General features: G+C 44.7%; 1 protein-coding gene across 5 annotated transcripts in view; it reads left to right on the top strand.

Annotated features, from left to right (window-relative positions):
* EXOG (exo/endonuclease G) overlaps positions 1–17,196 on the top strand; it is a 49,405-nt gene that overhangs the window by 12,685 nt on the left and 19,524 nt on the right. For 3 of the 5 annotated variants that reach the window (XR_010835003.1, XR_010835002.1, XR_010835004.1), the window contains exons 6-9: positions 8,210–8,711; positions 10,259–10,306; positions 11,022–11,122; positions 11,218–11,321. The exons of 1 other annotated variant lie outside the window; for it this stretch is intronic. Coding sequence is in view for 1 of the 4 variants with exons in the window: in XM_059077402.2 (XP_058933385.1) it covers positions 8,210–8,671 (462 nt within the window). In the remaining 3 variants the exon portion in view is untranslated. Of the gene's footprint in view, positions 1–8,209; positions 8,806–10,258; positions 10,307–11,021; positions 11,123–11,217; positions 11,322–17,196 lie in introns of those variants that run through there. One more of the 5 variants, XM_059077402.2, reaches the window with a different exon arrangement.

Genomic DNA, 17,196 nt, shown 5'->3' with positions numbered 1-17,196 from the left:
CTGAGACCAGATCTTGGTTTCTAAAAAAGCACCTCCTGCTGAAAGAACCCAGCACTTGCAGAAATGGCTGATTCCAGGGATGGTGCAGGGAAAGAACAAACTGGAACATCTTGTGCCAGGAAGCAAGTAAGTACTCAAACAAATGGTGAGGACATGTCAAAAGAACACAGGAATCAGCTTTATGGAGTTCTAACTTAATGTGTCTGGAACTATTTGATATCAAAATAAAATGGATTATAGAACTAATAAATAGGAATCCATATCTTAATACATAAGTAAACACATGGGTGTAAGGAGAAGCTTCTGTGTACCATGGACTGTCAACTAATAAGTTTGTAAGAATGAAAGAGAAAAATCATTTTGTAGACATCGTGGTAATGTGTTTCGATCATCAGTGGATGTTAAAACTAGAGAGTAGAAGCTTTATTATGAATAGGACATTTATATAATCTAAAAGAATCCCTCCACAAATTACTTATTGATAACAAAGCAAGAAATGGTAACTTCGCAGTAGAGAAACTCCCCTTTAACCGAGTGATCAGAGTTAATATTGCATGTATGGGACTTACTGATAAATTGTACTTGCTGGTGTGATGCACTAAGGATATAATATCACTTCTGTGATATTTCTGCCCAAAATGCATAACGTTGAGTCTCACCATGCAGAAGTATCAGGCAAACCCCAACTGAGGGACATTCCGTGACATAGCTGAGTTACATTCTTCAAAAATGTTAGTGTTGTCAAAGACAAAGGCTGAGAAATTAACTGTTCCAGGTTAATGGAGACTAGAAACTAAAGACTAAAACAGCTGCAAACAAAATGCATTGTGTTATCTTAGATCAGATCCTAGATCAGAAAAACAAAAGTTGCTAAATAAGAATTTATTCAGACAATTGGTAACATTTGAGGTCTATAGATTAGATAATTATATTTTATCAGTGTTAAATTTCCTGATTTTGATCATTGTACTGTGATTATATAAGTGAATGTCTTTGCTCCTAGGAGATACATTCTGAAAGATCTGTCTGTGACTTACTTTCAAAAGGGTTAGGGAAGAAATAGAAAAAGAGAGTGATAAAGGGAATTGGGCAAAATGTTGAGTTGATGAATCTGGGTGAAGGGTGTGCACGTGTTCCATATGCCATCCTTACACATTTTAAATTTGCAGTTAATTCAGAATGAAACAAATATATATGTATATACCTTTTAGTATATCTTTTCTAGACCAGAATTCTTATTACACTGGAATATGTAAAACTAACCACTAAAAAGACTTAACCTTACTTCTCCTAAATAGTTGATCCGTGAATGATATTCAGGCATGTTCAGGTAGCCTTGAAGAGAATTTCAAAAGAGACCTGTCAGCTCTTCTCACCCTAATTGGTGTTGTAATGGTGAATGTGTGAGGGCAGTCAAGATCAGCTTCCTGAAGAGTATACTTTGAGTAACAGTCTTGTTTTTTTGTTTTTATTTTAAAGCATTATTGGTCTTAGGCCTTTTCTTTCAGATTCTGGGCCTCTGAACCTATATCATTAGTTTTCCATGTCTATATTAATTTATAGAACCTATTCTTGCTCACACTGGCAAATCTTTAAGTACCTCTCATGTGGGAGAATTGTATATGGAATTGTAAATAACATGCTTCAAACTACATTTTTGATTACTTTCTCCCTTCTTTCCTCTATTTCACATCCTGGGAGTCATCCCTCTCTCTCAATTTCTTTGAGTCAACAACTTTTATCAGTTCTTTTACTTAATAACTTGTACTCAGATTTTGCAGAAGCTCTGAACACCTGTAATATTGAGGAGGACTCCACTAAGTTTCTCTGCATTTCCTACTTTCTGGCATAACTGGATGTTCCAGACTCATCTTGGGCAAACTCTGGAATCAGCCATTTCTCTTGGCATTTTAATGGGGATTGGTATTTAGAAACCAAGATCTGGACAAGTTGATTCTTGAGTACTCAGTCTGCTGTTTGCCTCGTCATGTGTGTTCACCACATTTATTTTTAGCCGTTTTTAGTGGGTGGAGAGAGCCCCAAAAAACATAGTATGTGAGTTCTATTGCCTTTAGTGGCACATTGTTGGGAAGGCCTTTTTTCTCCATCTTCAATATTCCTATGCTTTTTTAAAATTTAATTTTATTTATTTATTTTTGGCTGCATTGGGTCTCTGTTGCTGCATGCAGGCTTTTCTCTAGCTGCGGTGAACGGGGGCTACTCTTTGTTGCACACGTGCTTCTCGTTGTGATAACTTCTCTTGCAGAGCATGGGCTCTAGGCGTGTGGGCTTCAGTAGTTCTGGTACGCAGGCTCAGTAGTTGTGGCTCGCGGGATCTAGAGCACAGGCTCAGTAGTTGTGGCACATGGGCTTAGTTGCTCCGCGGCATGTGGGATCTTCCCGGACCAGGGCTCAAACCCGTGTCCCCTGCATTGGCAGGCAGATTCTCAACCACTGCGCCACCAGGGAAGTCCTTCCAGTGCTTTTTGAGAAGGAGATTTGTAGACCCTGGTCGTAAAGGAAGCAGATAACTGTGTGTTATGTATGTGTACGTAAAGTTGAATGTTGATAGGAATCTATATCCCTCGATGGGTATGTAGTTTTTCATCTTTCTTGGAATCATATCAAAGTGACATCTACTTTTATATACGTATTTATATTTTTCACTAACAATTTCTGTTATAGCTTTTGTTAGATTTGGCATCAAACTTGATTTCAGGTGGAATTTTAAATTTAAAAATCTTTAGTATATTTATTAGCATGAAAGCAAAATAGGATCCTTTAGTAAATTAAATTGGAAACATTGTCTCAGAGCTCATCATTTTAGGAATTTAGTTGGGCCAAAAATATTATATATATATGTGTACAAATATATACACGTATAAACTTGGGTGAATTTGGTTAAGAAAAACAGACATGGGAGGCAAAGCTAGGCAAGGGAAAGGGGTAGGAAAAGGTAGGATGTATGCCAAGAAGTAGTAAGTCCCTCAGACAGTTAGATTAGAACACTTGTTTAGGGAAGAAGACGAAAATGAAAGGATAAACAACGAGGACCTACTGTATGGCACAGGGAACTATATTAAATATCCTGTAATAACTGTAATGGAAAAGAATCTGAAAAAGAATATATATGTGTGTGTATGTATAAAACTAAATGACTTTGCCATAAACCTGAAACTAATACAATATTATAACATTATAAATCAACTATACTTCAATAAAAAGCTGTTTTGAAAAAAATAATAATAATAATTAAAGGGAAGGTTTGCACCAGGTGGTAGAAACCTTGAATGCCCAGCTAAAAATTCAGGTTATTTTCTAGCAATTCATAACAAAATCATTGTGGATAAAACCATGTCCTTTAGTGATGCTGAGAAAGGGGACACAGTATTGCCCAGCCCTTGAGGTGGGTCTCTTCCTCTCAAGGAATTAATATGTATTTGAATCATGAATTCCTGTTTCCCGGGGAATATCTTGCAATTATGTGTGGCAATTCATGTTTTGTTTTCTTAAATCCATCCATTTAGTATTGACTTCTTGTTTACAACTATACTCTGAACCTTATTTTAGGAGGATGTAGCTAATAAAAGCGAGGTATTAATTTACTTTTCTATCTAGGTAATGAAGCATATATGTGTATACTTTGGAGGAAGTGAAGCAGATGAGCTGGTATTTATCAAGGGCCATATATACCACCCAGTATGTAGGTAGCTTTGTTCATGCTATCCCAGTCAGTCCTCACAAAGAGCTATTACAAACAAGCAGTGGTTATCTTCTTTTATAGGCAAGGAAATTAAGGTTTCGAGGGGTCATGTCCAAGTCACATTGCAAGTAATTGTCAAGGGGAAAATCCAAAGGTGGGTCTCTCTACTTGTATGAGAATTGCCAGTCATTCGTTAAGCTCTCAAAAGTCGACAGTGAAGGGATTGCTGTGCTCTTCATATATAGAAGCTTAAGGCCAGGAGGTAAAAAATGGTGTGGATGGAGAGCAGTTACAAGTGATATTTGCTAGTCTGCAAAAATAAGAACAGAAAATGGGCCAAGAGGAGGATTCCTTATAGCCAGGCAGAAATGTCTTGCTAGAATATGTAGGAAGGAATCACAGCATCATAGGACTTCAGTGAATGTGAGCCTGAGGGAAGATTGGTAGCAGTGATTTTATCAGAGTGAGTCATCTGACAGCTCTAATCAGAATCACCCCCTTTTTTATAGCTTAGGTCATCCATGTGCCTATTTCTAGAAAAGACTGAATCAAGACAAGTGAAACATACCTGAAGATCCTGGCCTGAACATTATAATTGACCTGGCAAGAAAGTGAGCTCAGTAGTGGTGTTGGTGGTGATGTTAGAAGTACTTAACAGTCTGTTTTCCTTCTACAGCATTATTTTCCAAACTTCACAACTCCTGGAGGGGGACAAAATCAAAAATATGCTTCCAGGGATCTTGAGGCATCAGCTGTAGTGATCAATAATTTTTTTTGGAAATCTCCTCTTTTATCTTTATGCAATCTTCATTTCCATATCTATTTGTTTTGGTTGAAATAAATTCTTTTATGTGTTAAATATTTCCTCACCCCCATCCTAAATTGCCCAGTAGAATTGAGAGTCTGGGAAGTTGTGCTTGTTTCACTGGCTTGGCATCTCCCACCCCTACGCAGGACAGGTGCCTAGTGTGAGAAGCACCGTCTCCCAGGGTTTGAGCTCCCGCAGAGGCTTTACAGGTAGCACACGGGGCTGCCTTACCCCTGTTGACTCCCCACCCCTGTGACTCCCTCCCTTTTTGTTCCTCCAGCCTCTCAGGTAGAGATTCCCTGTTTATCATACTGTCATGGTCTCTCTCACTTGATTGGCATGACCCTTATTTTAAGGGCTTCATCTCTTGATGTGTCCAACAGTTTTATTTTTGGAATTGCTTTTTTTTTTTTTGTCTTACCACGGGAACATAACCAGATACATTACATCTATCTGAGTCTTGCAGGTACATATGTTTTCCTCACGATGCTGCTTGCTATTTCACTTTAGGTGCAGTTGCTGCAGATATGACATGACAGAGGGCAGGCTTAGCCTGGGTGTTGTTTGCGGCCAGTCTCTTCTGGCACTGAGTCAGCATGAAGGCCCAGCTCTGTGTGTGTGGAGTTGGGGGTGGGATGGGGGAGCAAATTGTCATCTCTGTCTCTTGGATAGGAGGGAACAAGTGCAGGCCAGCACGTACGGAAACTAATTTCAGGTCGCGAGTGAGTGCCAGCTTTATGATTGTTATATATATTGTATTTTCTAATGATTACCAGCTTTTGTTACAGCCTTGACAAGAGTTGAGTGCTCTTTGGTAATTTAACAGCAGCAAGGATTTCCTTTGTAAAGTATTTTTATACCTAAATGTTATATGAAAATGATTATTGCTGATTTACTGATACTAAAGACTTGGTTCACGTTAAGCCCTCGAGTCCTTTGTTTAGGGCATCATTTGGGTGCAACCTGTTTTCGTCTCCTGAAATCCTATTGTCCACCTTGAACTGGTCTAATTTTGCTTGATCCCATGTTTCCCCACTGTCCCTCTGCAGAACCATCTTTTGTACCAATGCAATTGCATTTCTGTCTTTTGAATGACATCCACTACAAAAATAGCTTTTTTACATAGGCCTTGCAGATTTCAAAATCTTTTTTTTTTTTTTTTTTAACGTGTCTTTGTATCTTGAGAATTATCCTATGAGATAGACTGCTTGGGGATTGTTATTACCCATTTTATGAATGAAAAAAGAAGATACCAGTGGCTGTGAGTTGCAACTTCGTGCAAAGCCTCAGGTCTGTGGGGTTTCAATCTGCTGAACCATTCTGCTTCAGTACCCTAGTTTCTAGAAACATTTTCTGAAAGTCTTCCAGTTTTCCTGAAAGTGGGAAGAATTTATTATGTAGGTTGAGTTTACAGAGAAGAAGATAGCTTTAAAATATTTCAGGATTTTTTTTTTTAAGTTTTAAATTCAAGGAAGAAACACTGAGGTTTCTGAATTTCCAAATAGGACTGGTTCCTATATTAGGCAGATTAAAGATGTTTACTTCCTGAGAACAAAGCGGAGTGAACCAGAGAAGATAGTGGCTAAGGTTTCCAATATTCTCTTTATTTCTGGGAATAGTGTTTTACGCCCCCTTTGTTGAAATATTATGAGACCGTCATGGGTAGAAGAGTCACACTTTGTGGTTCTTAGTAGGAGTTTCTGTGTCCATGAGGTTTCTCAAAAGTAATATTAGAGGTCCTCTAGCTATGTGAGAGTTTTTGAAAATCTAATAGAAATGGTACATTTCCATGAGGTAAAAGCCATGAATCTTAAAATGTCAGGCTTCTTTACTTTTGGCTGGAATTTAATAAGCCTGGTTAGAAGCTCTGGTTGGCAGCACATGGCCTAACCAATTAATTATTTTTGAGAGTTGTCATTTGTAGACAAAGAGTCCATGAGGAGAGAAAATAATCAAGTGACTGGTCTCCTGATAGTCCGAGTCTGAGATCTGTGCTGCAGTGATGGAGGATGTCCACCAGGGGGCACCAAGGATTTGCTTAACTGTTGGCTCCCCAGCTAGTTAGTGCCTGTACCACCTGGAGCCCATTTAACCGCCCCTGCCCCCCTTGTAAACTATGGCTCAGCTGCAGCCACCCCCTCAGCTCCGGTCCCTGGCTTCCCCTGCACCCACCCCCTCAGCGCTTCTGCTGGTCCGTGTCAGCCACATTCTGCCTGCAGTGAAGGCCGTGGGTGTTGACTCCTCTCCTGGATGGGAAGCTTCTTGAGAGCAGCACCAGATGCATTTACTTTCAAGATCATTCCTTTCAGTATTTCCAGCAGTGCCAGGCACAGGACCTCTGAGTTGCAGTGTTGAGTTAACATCTCTTGGTGACCTGTGGGCTAGTTGTGTACTCCATCGAGCTCACCTTCGGTGTAGTTTTTGGTCTTGAAGAGCATGCATAAATGACTTCTTGGGCGGCAGCGGGGGATTTTGTGTCTGTAGGTTGTGTAGTTTCATAAACCTTACTTTAAACTGCACCCTGACCAACCACTTTCACTAACTTCCAAGACAGTTATAGAGATCATTCCTGTGGAATGATGGCTCTTCCCTGCAGCCCTGCAGTTGGCCTTGGCGGTGGGACTTCCCTGCGTGTTAGGCAGCAGATGGCGTCGGAGTTGTTAGGCTGTGAGCCGTGTAGCTAGGAGCTTGGGAAAAGCAGAAAAGAATCCTCTGTAACTCTCATCCCTCTACCTTATCTGGGCTTCCAGTGGGGCCTCCCACAGCAAGCAGGTTTGGCCTGAAAGGGAGGCCTCTTGCCAAGGAAGGGCGGGCCCGGGAGGAGTAGTACTACCACAAGCATATTGTAGTTGGATTGTGTCATTTTATTGGAGACCATTAAGGAAATGGACGTTCATTTTTTTTCTTTTCCAGAAAACAGATAATGGCTTCTAAGCCAATTGGAAGGAAATTTGAAAAGGTTTCATAACAGTGTTATTTCATTATTACAGGCAACCAAGTTGTTTTCAGGCCTGACCCTTGGCTCTGGCTTCTTTGCTGTGTGGATACCTTTCCAAAGTGTTTGATCTGATGACACATTCAGGGGTTCTGTGTTTGATAGCAGACCCAAGAGTGCGCACAACTCTGAGCAAACAGCATTTACATTTACCTAATGTAATTTAAAAAATGAGCCACAGTCTAAGTGATACTGGAGATGGTAATACTGATGTGCTGTGTCTGGCTGCTTCTTGAAAGGCTGTTTGTTTAGCTCCCTGGTGCATTTGATAAACCAAGGCCATATTTTTATTTCTAGAGCTGGGAGTTCCCCAAGCTGGCCGTTTTGACCTTTGAATGTTAGGAGCACCAGAAGTTCTGATTATGAGACAGAGAGAAGGTGACAGCTTTTCTTGTCCATTAAAAAACCCAGGACTCACTCCTGACATCCTTTTGTCCTACAGACAGAGCAGAGAATGGGACCCCTGCTCTTTGGGGTGGCATTGCTTTAAAAACAATCAGAATCTACCTGTTAAATGCTCATCTTCTCTGTGAATCTGTGTCTTGGTTTATTATTACCTTTGGCAGCTGAATGTAAATCCATTGGGAGTGGGATGGGGTAGTTTGTTAGTACCTTTTCATAAATGCATCTTAAAGCTTTTCAGGAAAAATTTGGGACCTGCTAGTGCAAATTAGCATTGCAAATACGGCTGCTTTGCTTTTAGGTGATCGGCAAGGACAATGTGGCGGTGCCCTCCCACCTCTACAAGGTGATCCTGGCGCGCAGAAGCCCGAGGTCTGCTGAGCCCCTGGCACTAGGGGCCTTCGTGGTGCCCAACAAGGCCATTGGCTTCCAGCCCCAATTAAGTGAGTTCCAGGTGAGCCTGCAGGAGCTGGAGAAGTTGTCAGGACTGGTGTTTTTCCCTCATCTGGATAGGACTAGTGACATCGAGAACATCTGCTCGGTGGACACCTGTAAGCTCCTGGATTTCAGGGAGTTCACTCTGTACCTGAGCACAAGAAAGATTGAGGGAGCCCGATCGGTACTCAGACTGGAAAAGGTCATGGAAAATTTGCAGAATGCAGGCATTGAACCTGATGAGGACTTCATGACTCGCTACAAGAAGAAGCTGGGAGAACTCAAAGCTCAGGAGCAGTCAGGAGTCCTGGAGAGAAAGCCCTCGTAGTTCACCTCTCAGAAGCGTGATGTCGTCTGTAATGAAGCAGGTGCGGCCTCTTCAGATACTGTATTTTAGTGGCTTTGTTTTAAAATGATGGAATCCTAAATTTCAGACTAAATTTCTCCCCAAAAGATGTCAAATGTTTTGGTTGGTATTTTATTTGACGTGGGAAAGTAAGGAAACTGTTAACGCCTGCAGATCATGGGCTGGTCTTGTATCAAGTTGACAGGAGGGCTGTGTCTGTGGAATGATGCTGTGTGCGTGTCCCTCTAGATGTATTGTATGTGAAGGCGTTATATTTTCTGCCTCCAAATCGTACAGTGTCTTTGATGTATCTGCTCAGCTTTCTTGGAACCCAAGATTGTATGTGTTTTTTCCCTGGGACTTGAGCTGGTCTTAGAGATGGCTCTTAGATAACCTGTATGCATTGTCCTGACCACGTGTATCATATATTTGTTTCTTGTTCCTCCTCTCATGGGCCTGCTGTTCCTCCTCTTCTGTTATGCAGAAGCACTCAACAACTACATTTTCTGCTCACTTAGTGTGTTCTGCGTACTAAGCTCAGTGCTTTACATGTATTATCCTACAACTACCCTCTGAGGGAAATACCACTATCCTCATTTTACCCATGAGGAAATTGAGGCTTAGAGAGCTAAAGTATTTTGCCCAAGATTCATCTTCCCAAAGAAGTAATCCACAAGGAATGAGGCATATAACATGGGGTACGTTAAAATCTTCCCTGACACAGAGGCTCAAAGACATACTTCTGTGGGTGTCTGTGATCCTGGGGCTTGCTTGGTAAGAGGGGTCTGGTTTCTTGTCTGCAGTCGAGCCATAGGGACTTTAATGTCCTCTGACTTGAACTCTCCTTAGTTCTTTGGGAAGAAACAACCACAGGTATTTGAACGTTAGAGGACAGTGCTTCATGGGGTTTATCTGAGTCCCTGCTTGCCTTCAGAAATGCAATTCTTCTAGTGCCTGGCTGGTGCCAAATGGTTGTGTTCCTTGCTTTCCAGATGGGCTTTTTGTGAATCTGCCCGCAGATTCACCAGCTCATGGCTTGCTCGCCTTTGTGCCTGCCTGTCTACCCGGTTGGCCCAAAGACCCAAAGACAGTTACCTCTGGGGGAAACAGTGGCTGTTTTTCTGAGCCAGATCTCTAGATTTGGGTTTACGTGGAATCCTTTCATGGGCTGTCATAAGTGCAGGCAGTAAACTATCTTCAAATAGAGCACAGGAACTTGTCTGACTGTGTCCTGTCAGTACTGTCTTTCCAAGTGGTGTTACCAGAACAGTTTTTGTGGTGTTTTTGTGTTTGTCTCTAACAGAAATGCCAAGGTGTTAAGATAAAGGTAAGATGAGAATGGTTGATCTTGTTCTGCTTTATTTGGGTAAACAAGAAAGAAGTTGGGGGGGGGGGTCAGAACACTTCAGCCCAATTAATACCGGCTGTTTTATCACACTGTTCCCCATTAGCTTGTGTCAGTCTTTTTCTTCTCAGGGAGAAAGAGCCAAAATGTCACTGTGACCAAAAAAATCTGTTACTTTTTCTCCTTCTTGAAGAGGTGACGGTGGGGTCTGGGTGTTTTTCCAGGAGCCCGAGGGCGGCTCTGTGGGAGAGGTTCTACCACCATCTCCAGAGGTGAGTCCCCGTCTACTGTCCCCCAGGGCCTTTCACTACGTTCTCCTCTGACCTCAGTGTCCAGCAGCCTTGGGGTTATTCCCCATGCTGCTCTCACTCCTGTGCCTCCACCTCGATGGTAGAAAGTCTTGATTTTTAGATCAGTAAATTAAAGTGTCTTAACACATTTTTAGTTCCTGTGAAAAACGCTACCTAGTCATTGTGAAAAAGAGATAACTACTTATAATTTTAAAAATGCAGTCTCCCAATCCTCATTATTATATGTAAAACTTTTGTTGGTATACAACAAGTGATACTTGAATTGTTGTCTCAACACTTCCACTAAGAGTCCCTCCAAAACAAACTTTGAAATGTAAACACTGGGTAGAGCTCAGGATTTTCCTCTGGATCAGATCACTTCCGCCTCCCCCGTGGGACTGGTGAGTACTTGGACTCAGACGCAGCAGAGCCCTAGGCCTCCCCCCAACACCAGGTGTGTCCCTCTGGTCAAAGAAGCACCTCATTACTGACCTGAGCCAATCATCATCCAGCCGTGCCCTCTCCGGGTCCTGCCGCGGTCTCAGGCTGCACCTGGGACTCTGCCTTCCACTCTGTTTATGCTCAGGGAGCCCCTGGTCTGAGGGAGGCTGCCCAGGGAGAAGGACCCAGGCTCTGCTGCTGGGACCCCCACCTCTGGGGGCGAGGGACTCACTCCCTAATCTCTCTCCGCCTGCAGTAACATCTTTATTTCGAGACTTCAGGCTCTTTGGTCTATGGACTGAGACTATCTCACCTATATCGTATGCAGCAAAGGGGGACCTTACACACGTGGCAAAGGTAGGATGGGTGTGCTAGCCCCTTAAATTCCTGTTAGTGTTTCTGCACTTGTGCCTCCATCTTCAAAAGACTGAAAACCTCCGTCCCTCCTTCAGGACTTAGAATAGAGCCCAGCAGGAGATACAGAGTCTGATCTCAAGGGAATGAATGGCTTCCTACAGAGCTGGGCTCAGCCTGCAGCCCTGCTCTTGGAGTGACTGTGAGTATTACCGTGTCGCCTGTGTTCCCTGCTTTGATCGTGAGTCCATAAATGTGAATGGCGTTAACATGATGAATCTCAAATTTCCCATCAGCATCCCGTCCCCGACCCTAGGGTCTGCTGTTCCCTGCTAACTCTCTCCCATGTCCACCTTGTGTGCCCTTCCCCTTTCTGGGCCCTCACTCTCCTCCTGGAGCCTCTAATTCATTCTGGTGGAGCTGGTCAGGGGTGGCCTCACATCGACCATGGAACCCCCTGCTCTTGCCCACATCCATGCCCAGCTTCTTCGTCTGGACTGCTTTTCTGGGTGTCGTCATGGAGATGGTCTATCACGGGATCCAGTGCTGTTTTTCCAGTCTAGCCCCGCCTCCAGGGACCAACCCTCAGGTCATCAGAGGGCCGAGTGGGATGTACCACACTCTGTATAATTTGGGGCAGGGGAGATGGGGTGCTTGGATGAGCTTCTCTTCCATGTTCTTGAACTTGACAATTCGGCCAAGGACTGGTCCCTTCTGAGTGCACAGCACCTCTAGGGGTCAGTGTGGCCTAATGCCACACTGCTGGGACCATGTCCAAACACAGAGCCTCAGTCAGCAGGCTCTCAGGCTAGATGGGACAGGAGGGGTCATCTTGTCCAGTGCGCCTCAAGTTTGGCTCATGTCAGAGTAGCTTAGGGAGTTTAATCCATACCTCACTCCAATTTTATTTTGAATAATTTCAAGCTTTCAGAAAAGTTGAAAGTGCAATGAATGCCCTCCCTCAATATTGTGTCTCATTGGTGTTCTTTTCTTGAACCATTTAAAAGTAAATCATTGTCTAAAAAGAAGTAAGTTGTAGACATAGCACTTCATTTTTTTTGTTTTTTATTTTTTTTAAATTGAAGTATAGTTGATTTACAATGTATTAATTTCTGCTGTACAGCACAGTGATTCAGTTACACATATATATACATTCTTTTTTATATTCTTTTCCATTATGGTTTTTAAAAAATTTATTTAATTTATTTATTTTTGACTCCATTGGGTCTTCGTTGCTGCACACGGGCTTTCTCTAGTTGTGGCGAGCGGGGGCTACTCTTTGTGGTGCACAGGCTTCTCATTGCGGTGCCTTCTCGTTGCAGAGCGCGGGCTCTAGGTGCGTGGGCTTCAGTAGTTGTAGCACATGGGCTCAGTAGTTGTGGCTCGCAGGCTCTAGAGTGCAGGCTCAGTAGTTGTGGCACACGGGCTTAGTTGCTCCGCGGCACGTGGGATCTTCCCGGACCAGGGCTCGAACCCGTGTCCCCTGCATTGGCAGGCGGATTCTTAACCACTGCTCCACCAGGGAAGCCCTCCATTATGGTTTATCATAGGATATTGAATATACTTCTCTGTGCTATACAGTAGACCTTGTTGTTTATCCATTCTATATATAATAGCTTACGTCTGCTAACCCCAACCTTCCACTCCATCCCTCCCCCAACCCCCTCCCCCTTGGTAACCACAAGTCTATTCTCTATGTCTGTGATTCTGTTTCTGTTTCATAGGTTCATTTGTGTCATATTTTAGATTCCACATATAAGTGATATCGTATGGTATTTTTCTGTCTGACTTAACTTAGTATGATAATCTCTAGTTGCATCCATGTTACTGCAAATGGCGTTATTTTGTTCTTTTTTATGGCTGAGTAATATTCCATTGTATGTACCACATCTTCTTCATCCATTCATCTGTTGATGGGCATTTAGGTTGCTTCCGTATCTTGGCTATTGTGAATAGTGTTGCACTGAACATTGGGGTGCATGTATCTTTTCGAATTAGAGTTTTCTCTGGATATATGCCCAGGAGTGGGATTGCTGGATCATATGGTAGCTGTAATTTTAGTTTTTAAAGGAGCCTTCATACTCTTCTCCATAGTGGAGAATTAATTCTTAAATAGAATAGATCACCAATGAATCATCCATCCTGCTTGCCAAGTACTCTTTGGGCCACATGTAGGAGGCCTGAGGGCCAGCCAAGGAGGTGGCCTTGAGGAGGCCTCTTGCCTCTTGTGGCACCTTCCTTGTCCTAGTCAGAGACCAGAGGCGCCTCCACCCACTCTTGGGTGCTCTGTCCCCCAATTTTGCATCCAAAATTGCTCCCAAGTTTCTTACCCTCCACTGTCCCAATCCTAGTCCAAGCCCCATCATCTCCCTGCAGAGACCACCTGACCTGTTTCCCCTCATCTATTCGTATGCCCCACAGATCTTTCCCTCAAAGCAATAGGTGGGATCTTTCTAAAGTACAAACCCAGATGGCAACCATGCCCCTCCCCGCAAATAATAAAAAAGCATGTACAACAAGGCATCTCTTTGTGTGCCCCTGGGTCACGTCCACACTCTACTCCTGGCTCCCCCTCACTCCCGTGCCAGCCACATGGGCCATCTTTCCCTTCTGGACCAGGCTGCGCCCCTTCCCTCTCTCTGCCTGGCAACACCCACCTCAGTCAACAAAAATGCCATGTCTTCATCAGAGGTCTTCCCTGATGCCATCCCCTGGATAGTCTTACTCATTGTACTTTGTCCCCCAACCTCTCACTGTTTGGTAATTATAAAGAGCCCTGGTTTGTGGATTTTGAGGTTAATGTCTGTCTCCCCAGCATGACTGTGAGTTCCATGAAGGCAGGGGCCTCCTCCGTGTGTGCTCATTTTTTAAACTCCAGAATCTGGGAGATGTTCAGCACATGTTTGCTAAAGGAAGAATGGACAGATGCCTTGGTTTCCCCAGCTGGTCCTGTTTGTAGGCTGATATCACTTAGCAGGAGTGAGTGAGTGAGGAAAGGGACTCCTTTGGCTCCAGGGCCTCCTGTCCCTTGCGCCTGGGGAGTCCTGTTGCCGTCAGGCCCGCTGGCCAGGCTGTGGCCCCACTGCTCCGTTTTTATTTATCCCGCAGACGTCAGAGTCTCTATAGGAGGAGGAGGGTGGTCACGCACCAGCTGGGGCTGGCGGGAAGCAGACACATGAGGCCAGGTGGTCTTCAGCTGGGGCACAGGAGCAGAGAAATTGGCAGGGGTGGCTCTGCAGCTGGGGCCTGGCAGCAGGTGGGTGGCGAGGGCTGGGCGGGCTGCCCATAATCGAGGAGCTGACAGTGGGTGTAAAGAGCCCATTTAGTGGAAGTGAAGGACTGGGGGTGGGAAGGCCAGAGCTTCAGCCCCCCGACCTAGCCGTTCCTCTGGCCTCTGCTAGTCTCCCTGCTCTGGGATACTAGAACCCCCAGGCCCCCAGCCCCTGTGACGCCCTCCACTCTCCCAGCCTCCCTGTCCCTCAGCTCCCCAGTCGCCACCTCTGGCCCGTCCTGCCAGTGGCCTGGGCCCTGCTGGCCAGCCCCCTTCTCTCATCACCTCCTCCTACTCCCTGTGGCACCCTGGCACCAGCCTGAGGTCTGTGTGGACTGATTTCCCGACACTCCTGTCTTCCCTGCCCCACACCCCCAGGGAGGGGCTCTCTTGGGGATCCAGCTTCCCCCAGAGGTCAGGTGGGGGGAGGATGGCGCTGACGGAGGGCCTGGTCCACCCGAGCTGTGGAGCTGAGTTAGGGAGAGGTCATGGGGGGAGAGGGGAGGGCACATGGGGCCACTGCGGGGCAGGGGACGGGGTCCCCGAAAGGCCACGCTACCTTCCCAGCTTCCTTGGTCTTGCCTGGCGCCATCTGCCCTTCCCAGCTCTTCCTCAGTCTCCACTGTCCCCCCTGGTCCTTCCAGCTTCTCATGGTCCCTCTCATTGGTGACTGAGGAGCTGGGGCCTAGGCCATTCTGCGTGTCATGAAGGACGGGCTGCGGGGAGCTTTCTGCTGCATTGTGTGTGTAACTAGTGTCCTGGGGGTGGGTGGCCATCGGGGGTGCCCCTGGGTGGAGGAAGGGACCTGTAAGGGGTATGTCAGTGAACAGAGAGCAGTTCAGGAAATCAGTGGATGTGACTGTGGAAGGGACTTAGAGATTGTCCCAAACCATTTACAGATGAAAACACAGGGCTCTGGAAGAGGGAAATTGGATTGGCATGAACAAGTCACATGGGGGCTGGTAATCATGCTCATCATTATCATGCTGGATATTTATTAAGTGCTTACTGTGTACTAGGGAGTATTGTAAATTCTTTGTGTGTCTTAGTTTACACAATCCTCACACTACCTTAGGAGGTAAGTGTTGTCATGCCCATTTTACAGATGAGAAAAGGGAGACTAGAACAGTGAGGTCAGTTTCTCCAGATGGTACAGCAAGCCCATGCAGAGCGATGGAATGTTGTCACACTGCACAGGGAGTTTTGCTCCTTCAAATGGTGACATGTATTAATACATAAAGCATTTCTTTAGAGCTCCTTAAAAACAATAGTAGACATTTCACCAAAGAGGAAATAGGAATGGCTAATAAGCACATGAAAAGATGCTCAACATCGTTTGTCATCATTAGTCATCAGGGAAATGCAGATTAAAATGACAGGATACACCCACCCAATTGGCTAAAATTAAAGGAAAAAAAAAGACTGACAATTCCAAATATTGGCATGGATATGGAGCAACTGGAGCTCTCATTGCTGGTGGGAATGAATGATGAACAACCACTTTGGAAAACATTTGACAACTTCTTATAGAGTTAATAAACATACCCTAATCAGATAAAACTGATTAGTTGTCCCCTGAAACTAAATTTCTAGGCATTTACCCAAGAGATAAAAACATATGATCATACAAACACAAGTACACAATGTTGATAGTGGCAGCTTTATTCCTGATGGCAAAAAACTGTAAACAACCCAAACGTCCAGTCCATCAACTATTGAATGCAAAATCAACCATGGTACATCCATTTAATGGAGTACCTCTCAGCAATGAAAAGGAACAAACCAACACAGGCAGCAACATGGATGAGGTTCAAATGCATTATGCTAAGTGACAGCAGCCAGACACAAAGGTTATGTGCAGTACTATTCCATTCAAATGAATGCTCCAGAAAAAAGAACTAACGGAACAGAAAACACCTCAGTGGTTTCCAGGGACTGGGGTTGGGAAAGGGGTTGAATGCAAAGGAGCATGAGGACGTGATGGAAATATTTGATATCTTGATTTTGGTGGTGGTTATACTGCTTATACATTTGTCAAAACTCACCACACTGCATATTTAAAAAGAGTGAATTTTGGGACTTCCCTCATGGTCCAGTGGCTAAGACTCCAAGCTCCCAATGCAAGGGGCCCAGATTTGATCCCTGGTCAGGGAACTAGATCCCACATGCTGCAACTAAGAGTTCGCGTGCCACGACTAAAGATCCCAAACGCAGCTACTAAGATCCAGCACAGCAAAATGAATAAATATTAAAAGAAAGAAACAAGGGCTAAGATCTTAAAAATAAAAAGGGTGAATTTGTTATGTGTAAATTATACCCCACGGAACGTGATCTAAGTATAGAAACAGTGGGCTGGATAGAAAGTATGGTGGTCATTGTTGCCTCATCGCGAAAGTGACATCCGAGGAAAGAGGGGAGCCATGCACTTTCTGGGAGAAGACTGACAGAGAGGGAACAGCCAGTGCTGAAGCCCTCAGGTGAGGCGTGCGCGGCCTGGGCAGGAGCCAGCAAGGAGCTGGTGTGGCTGAAGTGGAGTAAGAGCCGGGGTTGTAGACGGGCTCAGACAGACCCTGGGGAGTGGGGTGCATTGCAGGGCTGCAGAGGGCTCAGGCTGTTCTCTGAGTGCGATGGGGGCCACTCGGGGGTTCTGTGCAACTTGCCTTTTAATAGACGCCACTGGCTGCTGTGTTGAGAACGGTCTGGGCCAAGGACCAACCAGGAGGACTTTGTAAGAATCCAGGCAAGAGGCGTTGGTGGCTCAGACCAGCATGGCGACGGTGGTGTTGAGGAGTGGTCAGACTTGGGA

This window comes from Kogia breviceps, chromosome 10 (genome assembly GCF_026419965.1).
Source record: "Kogia breviceps isolate mKogBre1 chromosome 10, mKogBre1 haplotype 1, whole genome shotgun sequence".
Lineage (NCBI taxonomy): Eukaryota > Metazoa > Chordata > Mammalia > Artiodactyla > Physeteridae > Kogia > Kogia breviceps.
The sequence above is the reverse complement of the archived record's forward strand: the minus strand, read 5'-3'. Positions and strand labels throughout refer to the sequence as shown.